This window comes from Podarcis tiliguerta (assembly GCF_965153285.1).
Source record: "Podarcis tiliguerta genome assembly, chromosome: 1".
Lineage (NCBI taxonomy): Eukaryota > Metazoa > Chordata > Lepidosauria > Squamata > Lacertidae > Podarcis > Podarcis tiliguerta.
Genome location: NC_139534.1, coordinates 101,622,186 through 101,636,876, shown reverse-complemented (window position 1 = coordinate 101,636,876; position 14,691 = coordinate 101,622,186). Strand labels below are relative to the sequence as shown.

The 14,691-nt window shown below is 41.7% G+C and overlaps 2 protein-coding genes and 1 long non-coding RNA gene across 6 annotated transcripts in view; 2 read left to right on the top strand and 1 right to left on the bottom strand.

Annotated features, from left to right (window-relative positions):
- BAZ1A (bromodomain adjacent to zinc finger domain 1A) overlaps positions 1-1,366 on the top strand; it is a 50,029-nt gene extending 48,663 nt beyond the window's left edge. Inside the window, exons 27-28 of the mRNA XM_083452319.1 lie at positions 8-95; positions 429-1,366. Coding sequence (XP_083308445.1) covers positions 8-95; positions 429-619 — 279 coding nt within the window. The 3' untranslated portion in view covers positions 620-1,366. The remainder of the gene's footprint in view (positions 1-7; positions 96-428) is intronic.
- On the bottom strand, positions 1,274-5,877 carry LOC310683745. The gene is made up of 2 exons (XR_014514512.1): positions 4,892-5,877; positions 1,274-1,966 (listed from the first exon to the last, which is right to left on the bottom strand). It is a non-coding gene; the product is annotated as an uncharacterized lncRNA (long non-coding RNA).
- Positions 5,878-5,909: 32 nt separating this feature from the next.
- Positions 5,910-12,424, top strand: CFL2 (cofilin 2). Of its 4 annotated transcripts, none has more exons than XM_083453715.1 (4): positions 5,910-6,439; positions 9,055-9,362; positions 9,452-9,528; positions 9,723-12,424. In XM_083453715.1, exons 1-4 carry the CDS (start codon positions 6,437-6,439, stop codon positions 9,833-9,835), a joined length of 501 nt encoding a protein of 166 aa, XP_083309841.1. In that variant the 5' UTR covers positions 5,910-6,436; the 3' UTR covers positions 9,836-12,424. The 4 variants fall into 4 exon arrangements, with proteins under 4 accessions (XP_083309841.1, XP_083309842.1, XP_083309843.1 ...); XM_083453716.1 differs by lacking the exon at positions 5,910-6,439 and adding an exon at positions 6,453-7,061; XM_083453717.1 differs by lacking the exon at positions 5,910-6,439 and adding an exon at positions 6,454-6,691.
- Positions 12,425-14,691: the final 2,267 nt, after the last annotated feature.

Sequence of the window (14,691 nt, the reverse complement as noted above, 5' to 3'; positions counted from 1 at the left end):
AATGCAGGTACCAGACTACTATGATATTATCAAAAAACCTATTGCCTTAAACATAATCCGTGAAAAAGTCAACAAATGTGAATACAAACTAGCTTGTAAGTAAAGTTTTCTAAAATAATTCTATTTCTGTTGCTTTAAACACAGTTTAATTTACAAGGCATCTGAATGACTTTAGTTTTATGTTATTTTGAAACAGTGGAGTTATGCATTAGGAGTTATGCTCCCAGCAGTGGGCGTTCAGCATATTGAACAATACACACTTGAACATTATTTACCTCTAGCTGAAATGTGAGAATACTCTCTTGTGAGCCAAAGTAATCCACCGTAAGGGTGGTGGTGTATTTGTCTAGGAAACATTGATTTTGGGATTATCTATAATTTTTATAACATTATGGACTAAATCTGTATTTGTTTCTTCTTCCTTACAGCAGAATTCATTGAAGACATTGAACTGATGTTTTCAAACTGCTTTGAGTATAACCCACGCAATACAAGTGAAGCAAAGGCTGGAACAAGACTTCAGGATTTTTTCCGTGTTCAGGCTCACAAGCTTGGACTTCCTCTTACTTCTGGTTACATGGACCGTGCTGCTCCAGCAGCCAAAAAATCCCGAATCTAACGTCTTCCTTTTAAAGGACTTCTATTAGAGGAATCCTCTTATATTTTCATGGAAATGAAATATTTAAATCATGCAGCCATAGAAAGCAATAACATCTGTCACACATTGGAAGTGTGACCTGCACTATGTTCTCAATTATTAAGCACTCAGGAGAATGTAGGAAAGATTACCTTTGCTACAGTTTTGTTCAGTGACTAATAACTTTGATCGATGTGTTTTGAATACAGTACTGGTTTACAGTAGCTTTTGTACTTTTAATGACCATTTTGTGTCAAAATACCTTCCAGAAATATTTTTCTTCAGCACCAGATAATATTGTTATATTGTTTAGATCTTGTAGGAGCTGTGGCATTGTCTTGTGAGGGTTTTACCTAGGCTAAAACAGTCATCTGCAACGCAGTGGACATCTGAAGTCACTTGAGCAAAGTTTTGACACTACAAGTAAATGAGTACACCTTTTTATCATTTAAATTAGTGTGCTGGTGCCGGTTGGAGAAATTCAGTCTGACTTTATTAAGTAGATATTTATTTAGCATTCAAATAATTTGTGGATTTGTTTTTGTATTTATAAAAAATTTTACTTGGAGGATAAAGAATTCATTAATTTCCTGTTTACTCTGTGTTTAGTTGTTTAAACCTCTCATGATCAGTTAATTGTCCTCTACCTGGCAGTTCTTACAGCAAAACTGAAAGTTTATTTGTACAACTTCTGAGTGTAAAAAATAAAGTGAAACATTTTTCAAAGTACTACTTGCTTATCTGTATACTAGTGGCTGCCCAGTTCTTGGGTGAAGCAAGACTAGATAACAGGACTTGCCACGTGTTGATTCTATCAGCAGCATTTCTTAATTGATGTGTGATCCTTTAATGTTTGCAGACCTGTCATGATGAACTATTCCAATACCCGTGTCCATACTACTACTGCAGATGTCTTGAAAACTACTTATTTAATTTTTTCTAAAACTTTTTGTCAATAAAGTAAAACAAAAAAAACTTTTGCCTCAATATTAATCTTGGGTGACTTGGAAATTTGCCTCTGTACAAAAGACCAGAAACATAAGGCTTCTAGTAACAGTCAATTCTCATACTTTGTTATCAGAATACAGTAGCCCAAATGTGAGTTACTCAATTCAGTCAATCATTTTATTTGTATGCTGCCTTTCCAAAGTTAAAACAATGTTCAAAGCAACTTACAGCATGTTAAAATTAGATAATTACAAACATAACAAAACAAGTCTGTGGTTTTCTAGAAGTTGCTGGACTACCATTTCCATCATCCCAGACCATTGGCCATGATGCCTTGAAACTAAGTGGAGTTGGAGCTTGACATCAATACCAGGGAAGGTCCTGAAGATAATTCAACAAACATTCAGCATGGGTTTCTCAAAAATGTCATGGCAGACCAATATGATTTCTTTTTTTGATGGAATTACAAACTTAGTGGATCAGGGAAATGCGGTAGACATAGTGTATCTTGATTTCAGTAAGGCTTTTGACAAAGTCCCCCATGATATTCTCTTGAGGAAGCCAGTAAAATGTGGGTTGAATGAGATAACTGTTAAGTGGATTTCTAGCTGGTTAACTTACCAAACTCGAGTACTCATTAATGGTTCCATGTCATCCTGGAAAAAAATGACAGGTTGGGTGCCACAGGGTTATGTCTTTATAAATGGATGAAGAAATTGAGGGGATGTTCATCAAATTTGCAGATGACACTAAAATAGGAGGAGTAGCTAATGCCACGGAAGACAGAATCGGAATTTAAAATAACCTTAACAGATTGGAGAACCGGGAGCAAGCTAACAAAATGAATTTCAATAGAGACAAATGTAAGGCACTTAGGCAGGAAGAACCAGGTACACAAATATAGGCTGGGGGACACCTAGCTTCAGTGCTTTTTTTCTGGGGGGATGCAGGGGTACGCATGCCCCTAAACATTTTGTGTACCTGTACTTTTGTCCATTTACTGTATTTTTCCCAATTTGAACTATAAAATGATTTTCTTGAGTCAAAAGTACCCCTAAACCTTTTTTTTTAAAGAAAAAAGAGCACTGCCTGGCTTACTAGAAGTACATGTGAAAAGGATTTAGGGGTCTTGGTGGGCCACAAGCTTAACATGAGTCAACAGTGTGATGCAGCAGCAAAAAAAGTTAATGCTATTCTAGGCTGCATCAATAGAAGTACAGTGTCCAGATCAAGGGAAGTAATAGTACCACTCTATTCTGCCTTAATCAGACCACACTTGGAATACTGTGTCCAATTCTGGGCAGCACAATTTAAGGATATTGACAAGCTGGAACTTGTGCAGAGGGCGGCAACCAAGATGATCAAGGGTCTGGAAAGTAAGCCTTATGAAGAACGCTTGAAGGAGCTGGGTATGTTTAGCCTGGAAAAGAGGAGACAGGGGAGATATAATAGCCATCTTCAGATATCTTAATGGCTGTCACATGGAAGGGGGGCATGCTTGTTTTCTCCTTGAGGGTAAGACTCGAGGCAACGGCTTCAAGGTGCAAGAAAGGAGATTCCAACTAAACATTCAGGAAAACATTTGACAGTAGGAGCTGTTTGGCAGTGGAACAGACTTCCACAAGAGGGAGTTTTGAAGCAGAGGTTGGATGGCCATGTGTCGTGGATGCTTTAGCCGAGATTCCTGCATTGCAGGGGACTGGAGTAGATGACCCTTGGGGTCCCTTCCAAATCTTAAGATTCAGAGTCCAACAACATCTGGAGGGCCACAGGTTATCTATCACTGTTTGGAAGGCATCTAACTTGCAGACAGCTGGAGAGCTGAGCAGGATAAGTACCAGTACTCCTGAAAACTGGCTGAAGTCTTGGGCATGAGCAACAATGTACTTGTAAGAATGTTTGTTTCATTTACCTTACCTATTAATGTGAGGTGTGCAGCGTAAATTTAAATGGACCACAAGAGAATCTCACCCCTGTCTGTAAAGCACCCATGGGCATTGCATTTTTGTACAGGTCAAGCATAGGCATAACTTTATGCTTATACTTTTATAAAGCCATTATAAAAGAGAGCCACCCAATTACTTTTTATTAAAAAAACTCTTGATAATTTTTTACCCATGAACAAACACTACAGAACAAAAAACCAGTAAACCTATGGTACATATTGCTGTGTGCAGTACATTTGTATCCTTTGACTCTTGATTCTTGAGTAAAATACAAAAAAACTACTTTTCTTTTCCCCAAAAGGCCCTTGTAACATCTCCTCCCTGTCCTCCAATTCCATATTGACCCACAAATTAGCTTTATTTTCATGTTTTAATGCCAACAACTGCCTGCCTTGGAAGGCACTAAATACCAGAAGTTAGGTATTATGGGGTCTCCTGCTGCTATGTGCATCCATCCCCCCTGAGTTTTCTCTCTCTGCCTTTTATCATTATCTCCCACTTTGTAAATTTCTCTTGTTGTATATAAACTGGTAGTACTTCAAAAAGGTATGCCAATTTTGGTTACCACTTTCATTTTAATGAGTGCTATTTTATTTTGCCAAGCCAGATTTTCGGGCAGATTTTTCCATAGACCTGAATGAAGCTTGCATACTCTACTCCAACCTTCTTCAGCCACAGCCCCCATTAGCCACTGGTCAGGAATGATGGGGGTTTCAATCCTTTCAACATACATTGTGGTGAACATCTTGCAGTTACGCAGGACTCAACATCAGCTAGACATCACCAAGTCTACTAAGCTGCTTGATTGGGCCTCCTCAGTGAATGCTACCATTTAAAAGAAACCTAAAAGGGTAAAGGGACCCCTGACCATTAGGTCCACTCACGGACAACTCGGGGGTTGTGATGCTCATCTTCCTTCATTGGCCGAGGGAGCCGGCGTACAGCTTCCGGGTCATGTGGCCAGCATGACGAAACTGCTTCTGGCAAACCAGAGCAGCGCACAGAAATGCTGTTTACCTTCCCGCTGGACCTGTACCTATTTATCTACTTGCGCTTTCGAACTGCTAGGTTGGCAGGAGCAGGGACCGAGCAACGGGAGCTCATCCTGTGGCGGGGATTCGAACCGCTGACTTTCTGATCGGCAAGCCCTAGGCTCTGTGGTTTAACCCACAGCACCATCCGTGTCCCTTAAAACCTAAATCACACTAAAACTGCGGTTGGTGGCGAGCATGCACCTGCTTAAATTAATTACTGAATAAACTTACAGATTTATTAGATTGTATTTCAGACTGCTTTGACATGAATTTAAATCTACTTTATTTTCTGTTTTGATATATGCTACATCTTGTTGTGTGCCTACCTTCATTCTGGTACTTTGCCTTAGCCGAGTTGATTTTTTTCCTGTTAGTCCCTTGGTCAAGAGAGCAATCTAAGCTAAAAATGAAAGGCATGCCTCTGTTATTTGGTGCTCCATCTGACGCAGGTGCCTTCACTCCTTCAGCAACTCTGTTGCCCCTCTAAGTCACACGTGGCCCAAACCCAAGGGCTGGCTGTCCACAGAAGCACTCAGAAGAGCAGGTGCAGTACAGTGGTTGGAGTATCCAACTAAGATGGGAAGCAGGCATCGGTGTAGCCAAGGGGGGAAACTGCCCCCCTAAATCAAGTAAAAATACTTACCTGAGGTTCTGCCCCCCGCGACATAGAGCCTGCCCTCCCCCAACATAAATCCGGGCTACGCCCATGGGAGTAGGGTTCAAATCCTCACTCGGCCATGAAACTTACTGGGTGACCTTGAGCCGGCGGCCACTGCCTCTCAGCCCAACCTACCTCACAGGGTTGCAGTGGGGATTAATACAGGAGGGGGGAAGAACCAGGTACGTCACCTTGAGCTCCCGGCAGAAAACGGCGGGATATCAATGCAATCAAGTCGAAGGAATACTCAATTTCCTGTTTGCTAGAGAGCCGCCGCCTGCGCTTGCTCCCCGGCCCCCTCGCTCCGTCGAGAGCGCGGAGAGGGAGGCAGCTGGTCCTCCTTCCTCACGGCTCCCTCAGCGGCCCGTTGAGCGAGGCGGCCAGGCTGGAGGCAGCTGCAAGAGCGCCTGCTGCTTCCAGGCGGTGCCCCGGTGGGCCGCTCCCTCCCGGGGAGCGCAGGCGGCTGCAGCAGCAGCTTCGCGGCTCCCCCTCAGTCTGCGGCTTGGCTTGGCCACGCAGCGGAGGAGAGAGAAACAGCCGAAACGAAGCAGCACCGAGAGAGGGAGGCGAGCGAGCAGCTGAGGCGACTGGAAAGCGCCGTCGCCGCGCGGCCGCCCTTTGCTCGCCTCCTCTCCGTGGGCTGCTGAGGGGATGTGGGCGGTTCGCCCGCCGCGCCGCTACCACGGAGACTGCGGCAGGTGGCGGCGGTGCGGCGGCGCTCGCCTTCGGGTCAGCATGGAAGCGGGCGAGGGAGTTGTAGGGCGGCCCAGTGGGGCGGGGCGCAACCCTAGGAGTCGCCCTGTGGCAGAACAAAGGCGGAGGATGGCGCGGGGAGGGGGTGCCTAATTCTCCTCAGGAAATCCCCCTTCGTCCTTCCTTCCCGTTAGGGAAGTTTCCTCGTCGAAAGAGGAGTGGGGGCCTCGCTCACGAAGAGGAGGGAGGTGGGCGGCCCTCCGTCCCCTCCCCATTTTGTGCTCTGCAGGGCTGGGCAGGGCCTGCAGCACGTGGTGACAGAAGGCGGCGCCCATGTGACCGGCCTTTCCTCCCCCCGCTTTCCCCTCCAGCCCCCCGCCTGTCTCCTCGCCTCAGCCCAGCCTGCGCTTTCCGAGCTGTGCTGCGAGCAGCGTCAACCAGACCCCTCCGCTCCATAGGCAGCAAGCAGTAGGAGCGGCCTCCGCCATCGCCGCCGCCGCCGCAACAGGGACCCGGCACCATGGTAAGGGCGGGGCAGCCTGACTCGCCTCAGCGTGGCCCGGCCGGCTTGTGCCAGGCAGGGTGTGGGACTAGGCCCCCCGCGAGGGTGAGAGGGGCTCAGCGGGGCCCGCGGCCTCTGGCGGCCATTTTAGTCTAATTTTAGCCCGGGGAAGGGGGACCGACCCTCTCCCCCCCCCCGCTCCACCGCCGCCCCAACTCGTGGTCGGCGGGCGGCCCGCTTCCCGGGGAGAAGCGCCCGCAAGTTCTTCGCCTTGTGAGTGACGGAGGGGGTTCCCACGCATACGAGTCTCGCACGCTTGGACGGCTGCTTTTTCTCGCTTTGCTTTATTTTCACAAGTCTGCAAGCCCACGCACAGCTCCATGGGCGAGGAAGCAAAATAAAGGGCGGCTGCGCGTCTGGTTCCTTCCTAGGTGTAGCGGGGGGGGGGCAGCGGCTCTTTGTAAGATGGCAGGGTATATACATGGCCCTCTTCTCGGGTTGTTGCTGAGGACCAAGTAACGGGACAACTTACCTTCACACATCCTTTCTTTCCCTTCCGTGGAGCCATAGGGACAAGTGTGTCGTGTGCGCGTGTAATGGGGCTTGGCTCTCCCTCGAAAGGGCTCTTTTTTTCTGTGTTATGGTAAGCCCCGTCTATTTCATTGTGGGGGAATGATACGTGTTATGCCCCGCTTGTCATTTGGGAGAAGCTAGAGGTAGCAAATCATTTGTATCTCTATTTATGGAAGGGTGAATGTATGCGGGAGCCCAGACCACGGAGAAAGGTTTGGTTCCTTTTGCTTGGCTCTGAAACGGGAGTGAAAGAGCAGGTTTTGCCGCCTCCTTCATTCTCTGCCTCTTTGTGGGGGCTAATCGTTTCCAATAGTATACATATGACACAGCGAGGATGGTCTCCTTTTCATTTTGGGCTTAAGTGCCTTAGAGTGGAATTCCCCCTTTCTCGTAGTGCGTTGTAAGAATATAGGCTTTCTGCTTCTCTTAGTTGGGATTGTGATGCCAGTGGGGGTGGGTGGAATGACGCATAGTTGGGTTTGCCCCTCTCCATTGTGTCTGAATGTGTCAAGGGGGGTGGGGAAGGAAGCACCAAGCCGAGAGATGGCTGCTTCCTTTGTTGGAGTGCTTTAATCATAATTTGCGGGCAGGGTGCTCTTAACTGGAAAAGCTGGAAGGTGAGTGGCATTTGCCATTCATTGTGTTTGGATGGTGTCTGGTTTATGGCAGAAATTCAGTGTTTGTGTAACACATGGGGGCATCTCTCTCTCCTTGTGTTCTTGTTGCAGTGTACCATTAGGAGCTCTGCCCTAGAACTACATTGCTGAGAATCCAGCAGAAGGGCAGGAATGTTCTGGCTGTATTTGGGCAATAGTCATTACATTGGCACTAGATGGCTCAAAAACTGACTGGGGCTGGGGGAGGGGAGGTGTGAGAAAAGAAAAAAATGGTAAAGGAGCTGTATTGTCTCATCTTTCCATAGAGGTGAACAATATGGTATAAAACATGCTGGTCCATTATCAGTTTTAATTTTTCTTTCTTTTCTCTCTAAATTTTTGAGATATACAACTAAACTAAATGGAGTGTTTTGGACAAGAAATAGTGTTTGCGAACTAGTTGTAAGAAACATTTTTTAAAAATGAAGATTCCTACTTTGTGTTTTAAATAACAAGTCAGAAATGATTAAATATTTTCTACCTTCATCTGTCACTGTTCTGCTATATATTTGCAGTTTCTCCTAAACTAATGTGCTGTAAAAAGCTTTAAAATCTTTGCTCTTTTAAGGGGGTTGTTTATCTGAAAACAAGTATAGTTAGTTATTTTTAAGTGTTTAAAAGAAAAACCTTTTGGTTCCTTTCCCATGTTACAGCAGTGTCATGGGAGCGGCTATTCTCTGGGTTTACCCCATGATAACATTTAAATGCCCTCAAATATAGGCGGGAACAGTTGCCTAGGCCTTTAAAACAGAATTAGCACTCATTAACTGCAGGCCTATTAACCTACAGCAACACTATAGGATGAAAAGCAGAAACTAAAAAAAAAAGCAAAAAAGCTTATGGGTTTCCAGTGTACCCTTACAGAACACCTCTGTCCAGTCAGAATGAGAGAGTCACATTTTTGTAGGCTCGGCTTCTATAAGCCTCAATACTCTTGGGAGGAATTGTACATTCTGTCCTTGATTCTTTCATCATGTAGTAACTTCACTGGAATATTTATAGGATATTAAATAAAATCTAGGAATTTTAAATACATAATATTAAACCTGACACGATACAAAAGGCATTTCTTCCCTTAGAGGCTTACATCACTGAACAAAACTAGAATAATGACAGAGCTTGATATGAACTACTGCAAATGCTTTTGATTATTTCTGTGCAAAATCCCATGTAGTGTTTGCTTAAGCATGTTTACTCATTAGTAAGCCCCCACTGAATTCAGTGAGAGTTACTCTTGGCTAAATGTGCTCTTAAATGAGTCGAAATTGCTATCTTAACCTAAAACTAGATAATTGTGTTTTGTTGTTGTGTTGTATTAAGGTAATGGCTGGCTGGCTTTGGACCAAATTGTATGTTTCTAATAGATGATGTTTATTATAGTGGATGCTGTTTTGCTTTGTTTTGTAGGCTTCTGGAGTAACAGTAAATGATGAAGTTATCAAGGTTTTCAATGACATGAAAGTACGAAAATCTTCAACGCCAGAAGAGATTAAAAAACGAAAGAAAGCAGTTCTCTTCTGTTTAAGTGATGACAAAAGACAAATAATTGTAGAAGAAGCAAAGCAGATACTAGTTGGTGACATAGGTGATACAGTGGAGGACCCTTATACATCTTTTGTGAAGCTGTTACCTCTGAATGATTGTCGATATGCTTTGTATGATGCAACATATGAAACAAAGGAATCTAAAAAAGAAGACCTGGTATTTCTATTCTGGTGTGTAAATCAAAGGATTATTATTTAAATAGAATTTTGTTTCCAAAATTCAATGGGTTAAGTAACAAGTCTTTACTCCCCGTCTGTAGGGCTCCAGAGAGTGCGCCTTTAAAAAGCAAGATGATCTACGCAAGCTCAAAAGATGCCATTAAAAAGAAATTCACAGGTATGAGCAGAAAATATTCCACATGGCAACTTTGTACTTAGCTACTTCCTCAGAGTGAGTAACAATTCCTTTTGGATAACTACCATGTTTAAGCTGCTATTGCTAGTAGGCAGGTATTTGATACTTGAGCAGTAAGGCACTTGTTGCTATGAAAATACTGAACAAATATATCTCTGTTTATTTATCTTTTTCAGGTATTAAACACGAGTGGCAAGTAAATGGGTTGGATGATATTAAAGATCGATCAACACTGGGAGAGAAACTAGGAGGCAATGTGGTAGTTTCACTTGAAGGAAAACCCTTATAAAAGGACAGACAAGTGCCATCTGGAGCTTCCATTTTTGCAGCTCATTCAATTGGAATAGCATTAGTTCCTTTTGCCCCACCTTCCCAGATCCCAAATACCTGAAGGAGACGTCATTATACAGTCTATAAGTGGTCACCATTAGACTGTTTTTAAACCTGATAGTTTATGTAGAATCCAAGGAATGCCTCACATCATATTCTTAGCCAAAACTGATGTGGGCATTCCTTGCAAATATGTACAGTGAATGTGATAGTTGATGTGGATAGTCTAGCCAAGCAACAAAAGGTTTAAGCTAATTGATTGCCTTTAAAGTATTGTCCAACGGTCAAATGGTAGACTCTATTCAGTATTACTTTACAGTTGCACTTGATCGCAGTTCCATGAGGCTCTTGTGCATTCATACACCTCACCTGCCTTGACAAGCCTTTTTTGTGACATGGCAGCACTCAACACTATGCATTTAAATTAAAGCACTTTTTGTAATATGTTTTATTTCCCCTTTCCCAAGGAATGCCAATTAAGTTTCTGTAATTGTCATCAAACTGTTGTAGTACCCAGTTTTCATTCCTGTTACATGCATATCTTTATAACTGAAGTAGCTGTTAACGATGCCTTTTTGTTTTTCTGTTGAATGTACACTACTGAACAGGAGTAGGAACTATCTGTTTACCATGCAAGTCTTGCAACACTAATGATGTTTTGTAAAACATCAATCATAATGGCAATTTCTGTATAAAAAGAGCCTTAAATGGAACATTGTTTTTGAGATCAAATATATTAGCCACGTTGCAATAAAACTTGTGGCTTATTACAGAATGTTGCCTTGTTTTCATTGGGAACTACAGAATGAAGTGTATTTTAACATTTTGCAGAGTTTTGTTTCAGCGGTACCTCTCCTAGATACTGAGCAGTTGCTCTCAACTTCAGTAATGAATCTTTTTATATTTATTCATGATCCCACTGTAGGAATAATTTGAATAAGGAACTTTCCTCTACAATCTTTACTTTAATAAATTGCGATCATTATGGGAACAGCTGGGGCATCAGTCTACAACTAGCTTATATCTGAAACTTAAAAGGGAAACAATGAGGCATGTAATGCACTATTACAGAATATCCTTCACAGTTTTACATGTTAAATATTGCAAGTACCATCTTTTGTTCAGTCACAAGGCAACTCTTGCCAGTTAATTTTTGTGCTAATAGGACTGGAAAGCTTTTCCAGCTACTAAGTCTTGCATCAGGAACATGATTTGGCTAAGAGCCAAACACTGCTCTCCTTATAGAGAATTTGATCTGCTCTGTGCGAGCAGTCCTCCGTTGGCCAGAGCTATTTATGGCAAACACATGCTTTTGTATCTTGTCATCAGTTCTCCACAAATGGCAAAACTGGACATGATTCTACTGGTATGCATAAAGGAACTCTGTTAGGGAGCCAATTGCTGTTGCAGTGTACATACCACTAGGAGGAATGCTTTCATCAAAGGATAGAAATTGAAAATGGTTAGCAGTTTCTTAAAAGAAGATAGCAGAGAATAGAAATAAGTTTAAACTGATGTAAACTTTTTTTTACTTAAGTCTGGAGGAGAAATAGACAACAGTGAATAGGTTTATAAAACAATGTAATTTGTCAGTGGCTCTGTAGAATGTTACTATTTCAAGCTTTCAGCTGTTTCTGACTTATTGGAAGTGAAATGCATCTCTTTTAGTGTACTGAATTCTATTGTGGAATTCTGACTGGCATGCTGAGTTGCTAGATGTTAACTATTTCTATGCAAAAAAGGAAAGCGAAAATTCTTTTTTACAGATTAAAACATTTGATTGGAAAGTGTCTTCATTACCCCACATCTCTTAAATATTATGCCTCGTAAAAACCTTGCTGGTATAAAAACTGCTCCATTTTGTTACCTAGAATGCACTGTTTCCCTTCTAGAATTGAGAAAACCCAAATGCTTTGAAATGAATGTTAAAAATAATAATAATAATAATAATCTGTACCTGAGCAATGCTCATCTGTGTAAAGCACTATTTTTCAGTTTGTGTAATCCTCTGCTAGTAATGTCATTTGGTGCTTGCAAATTGTGTTGAACAGATGTCTGAGGCTTTAGAACTGAATATTGAAGAGGAGAGTACGTTTACTTTAAAATCAAGCCCAGTTTTGTATTCATTCAAAAGTCTACATGGATTTATGTAAAATGAAAGCTTATTTATATTGACAAAGGACAGAATTCTGCATAACAACTTTGGTCCAAAAAGCATGTTTACAGCTGAGAGTACTGACTGAGATCTGATCAAATCCAGTAATCTATAACTTGCATTTGGAAATGCTGCTACAAACCTCTTACTGCTCGGACAATAAAACAAATGAGAGACAGCTGGCATGTGTTCCAAATGGGCTGTCAGCTGTTGTTTTCTATCATGCAAAATGACGAAGGCCTCATTGTGACTTAAAAAGGTTGAAGGAAAGCTTCAAAACAGCATCTTGCATGTCTCTCCCATCATAGATGGGACGTTGGGTGTTGGCTTCAGTTACTTAACTTTATTGACAAAGAAATGTTAAAATAAAAGTTTTCATGACAGTGCTAAAAATCTCTGTAGATACTGCATTTTTGTTTTGAAAGTCCTTTTTGATCTTTGAGAATTGAGCAAATTTAGCTTAAATTTTTGAAACATGAACATGCTTTGTATGGGCTGATTCTGAAAGGAGAAAACAAAACTAGGTACAATATAGTATAGAAACTAAGAGCGACTTTAGTAATAACCTTGAATAGCTACTAAGTTGACGTCAGATGCTATTTGTTTATCTGACAAACCTGTCCTAATTTAATCTCTGACAGTCTTCCTTAGGTGAAGGATTTCCATGTTTAGTTACTAAAGCAAAGTTTTGAATAATCTGATAACCTGATCAAAATAATAAACTGCTCAATTTCCAGTTTACAGAAGATTTAAGTTTTTATAGAGACATATTAAAGGATGAATCCCTATTTTGGCCAGCTAATCAAATCTCAGATACCTGAAATGTTTAGGTTCAATAGTATTTTGTGATTATATACAATGTAGCTATTCTACATATGTGTTAAGAATGGGATAAGTCTACCTTGATTGTAGGGTAAATAGTTAATACACTTTGTAACCTTGAATTTTTTATAAGTAAGATGTGTACGATAGTGAAAGGAGTATAAATTACTGCTGTGATATATTGAATTGTGGACCTGACAGATTTAATAGCCCCAAGCTTAGTGAAATGTCAATATTCATTCTTATTACATGGTGCCTTGTAATGGAACATAAACAAAAATACAAATCACTAACCCAAGGTGGTTAGAGTTTCATTTTGATGGTGGAGGATTTATAGAGAAGGGAGGAAAGCAAGAAAATGAAAAAGGTAAGTATAAGGAATGCCTGTGAGGAGAGCTGGCCCACACATATGGCAAGGTAAGACAACCGTCTCAGGTGGCAGGATCCACAGGGGCAGCAGATCCCAATGCAGAACTTAATCTGCCCTTGTAGTTCTCCACTCATCCCTTCTTCCCTTGCAGGAAAGGAAAGCACTACTTAAATTTGCCTCAGGTACCAAAATGTATTGGGCCGGCCCTCCCTGTGAGCTGACTTTTGGTTGAGGGTATGGACAAAATGTTTGTGGAAAATCTCAGAAGCTTGAAAGATGGATGGTAAAAGGTATTTGGTGCAACAGATTCCGTGCTAGGATGTATCTTGCAACACGGGCAGAGCCATTGTGGGTTTTAAAGGTAAAGTGTGTTGATGTGAAATCCATGAACAACTTTACAGTAGAAGCAAGAATTGTGGATAGAACGGGGGAAAGTGAGGCATAACCAGGCAAGTCCCAAGATCAGGTTTTATTCTACCACTGTAGGATTACGTTGTTAGTTTTTGTCTCTGACTGACTTCTCCCCTATTTCGATTGATCTTTGAATAACCGGTGAGTATGAACATGCTAATATTTTCCCTGTGTCATTAATAAATTCTAGAAAAATAAGGTGCAAGGAACATTGCTGAATTCAAATAAAATTTCTTCCATAATGGTTCAATTTCATTTGCCCTGTTGATTGTCAAATAATACTAGTAATATTTATACCCCTGCAAAATGGAACTGTTAATAGTCCCCAGAGAGGAAGAAAATAAATGCTCCCTGGTAGCACATAGCATATGGCCATGTCTTTTGACTCGCATCGCTGCTGCAAGATTGCAAAGCCCTGCTTCCTATTTAAAGTCAGCCAATTTTTAAAGCAAATGTTGGAAACAACAAAACGGTATTCTCTCTTCTCTACAGTAGTCTACTTAAAAAAACACCACCATAGCCCTGTTCCATTTAGAATCCAGCTGTCTCACTGATTGCATGAGTCTATAAGAGTACTAGCAAACACACAGATGCACCAACTGCTGTTGATTTATGAAATACGTTTTTAATGGCTGCAAATATATGTTGGAGAAAATGGTGTCGCTTGGGAGTAATAGGCAATAGCAGAGTAAATGTTTTAGACATATGTGCTTAGAAAGTGGAAGGAAAAGAGATGACTGCCAGCTCACTGTACATACAACCTATTCATATTAATATTTCCACACGCATCTGTGTACATAGTACACAGTATGGAAATTTTTAGCAACATGAATTGGCAGTTGTTTTTTTTAATTTACTTGGCTTCTTTGTATTTACAAAATCTTGAGAACCCATAGTACCATGTACTGGAGTAAGTTTAAATGCCTGCTGATGTCATTACAGAACGTTCTATCCAACTAAGTTTTATGCTGAATAGGCCCATTGAAATTTATGGACTTGACGGTCCTGTCCATTAATTTCAGTGGGTTTGGAGTCTAAACCAGGTGAGGGTAGCCAA

Coding starts and splice junctions, on each gene's coding strand:
- CFL2 (XM_083453715.1), top strand. Junction 9,363..9,451: donor GACCTGGTATTTCTATTCTG/GTGTGTAAATCA, acceptor CCCCGTCTGTAG/GGCTCCAGAGAGTGCGCCTT. Junction 9,529..9,722: donor CATTAAAAAGAAATTCACAG/GTATGAGCAGAA, acceptor TATCTTTTTCAG/GTATTAAACACGAGTGGCAA.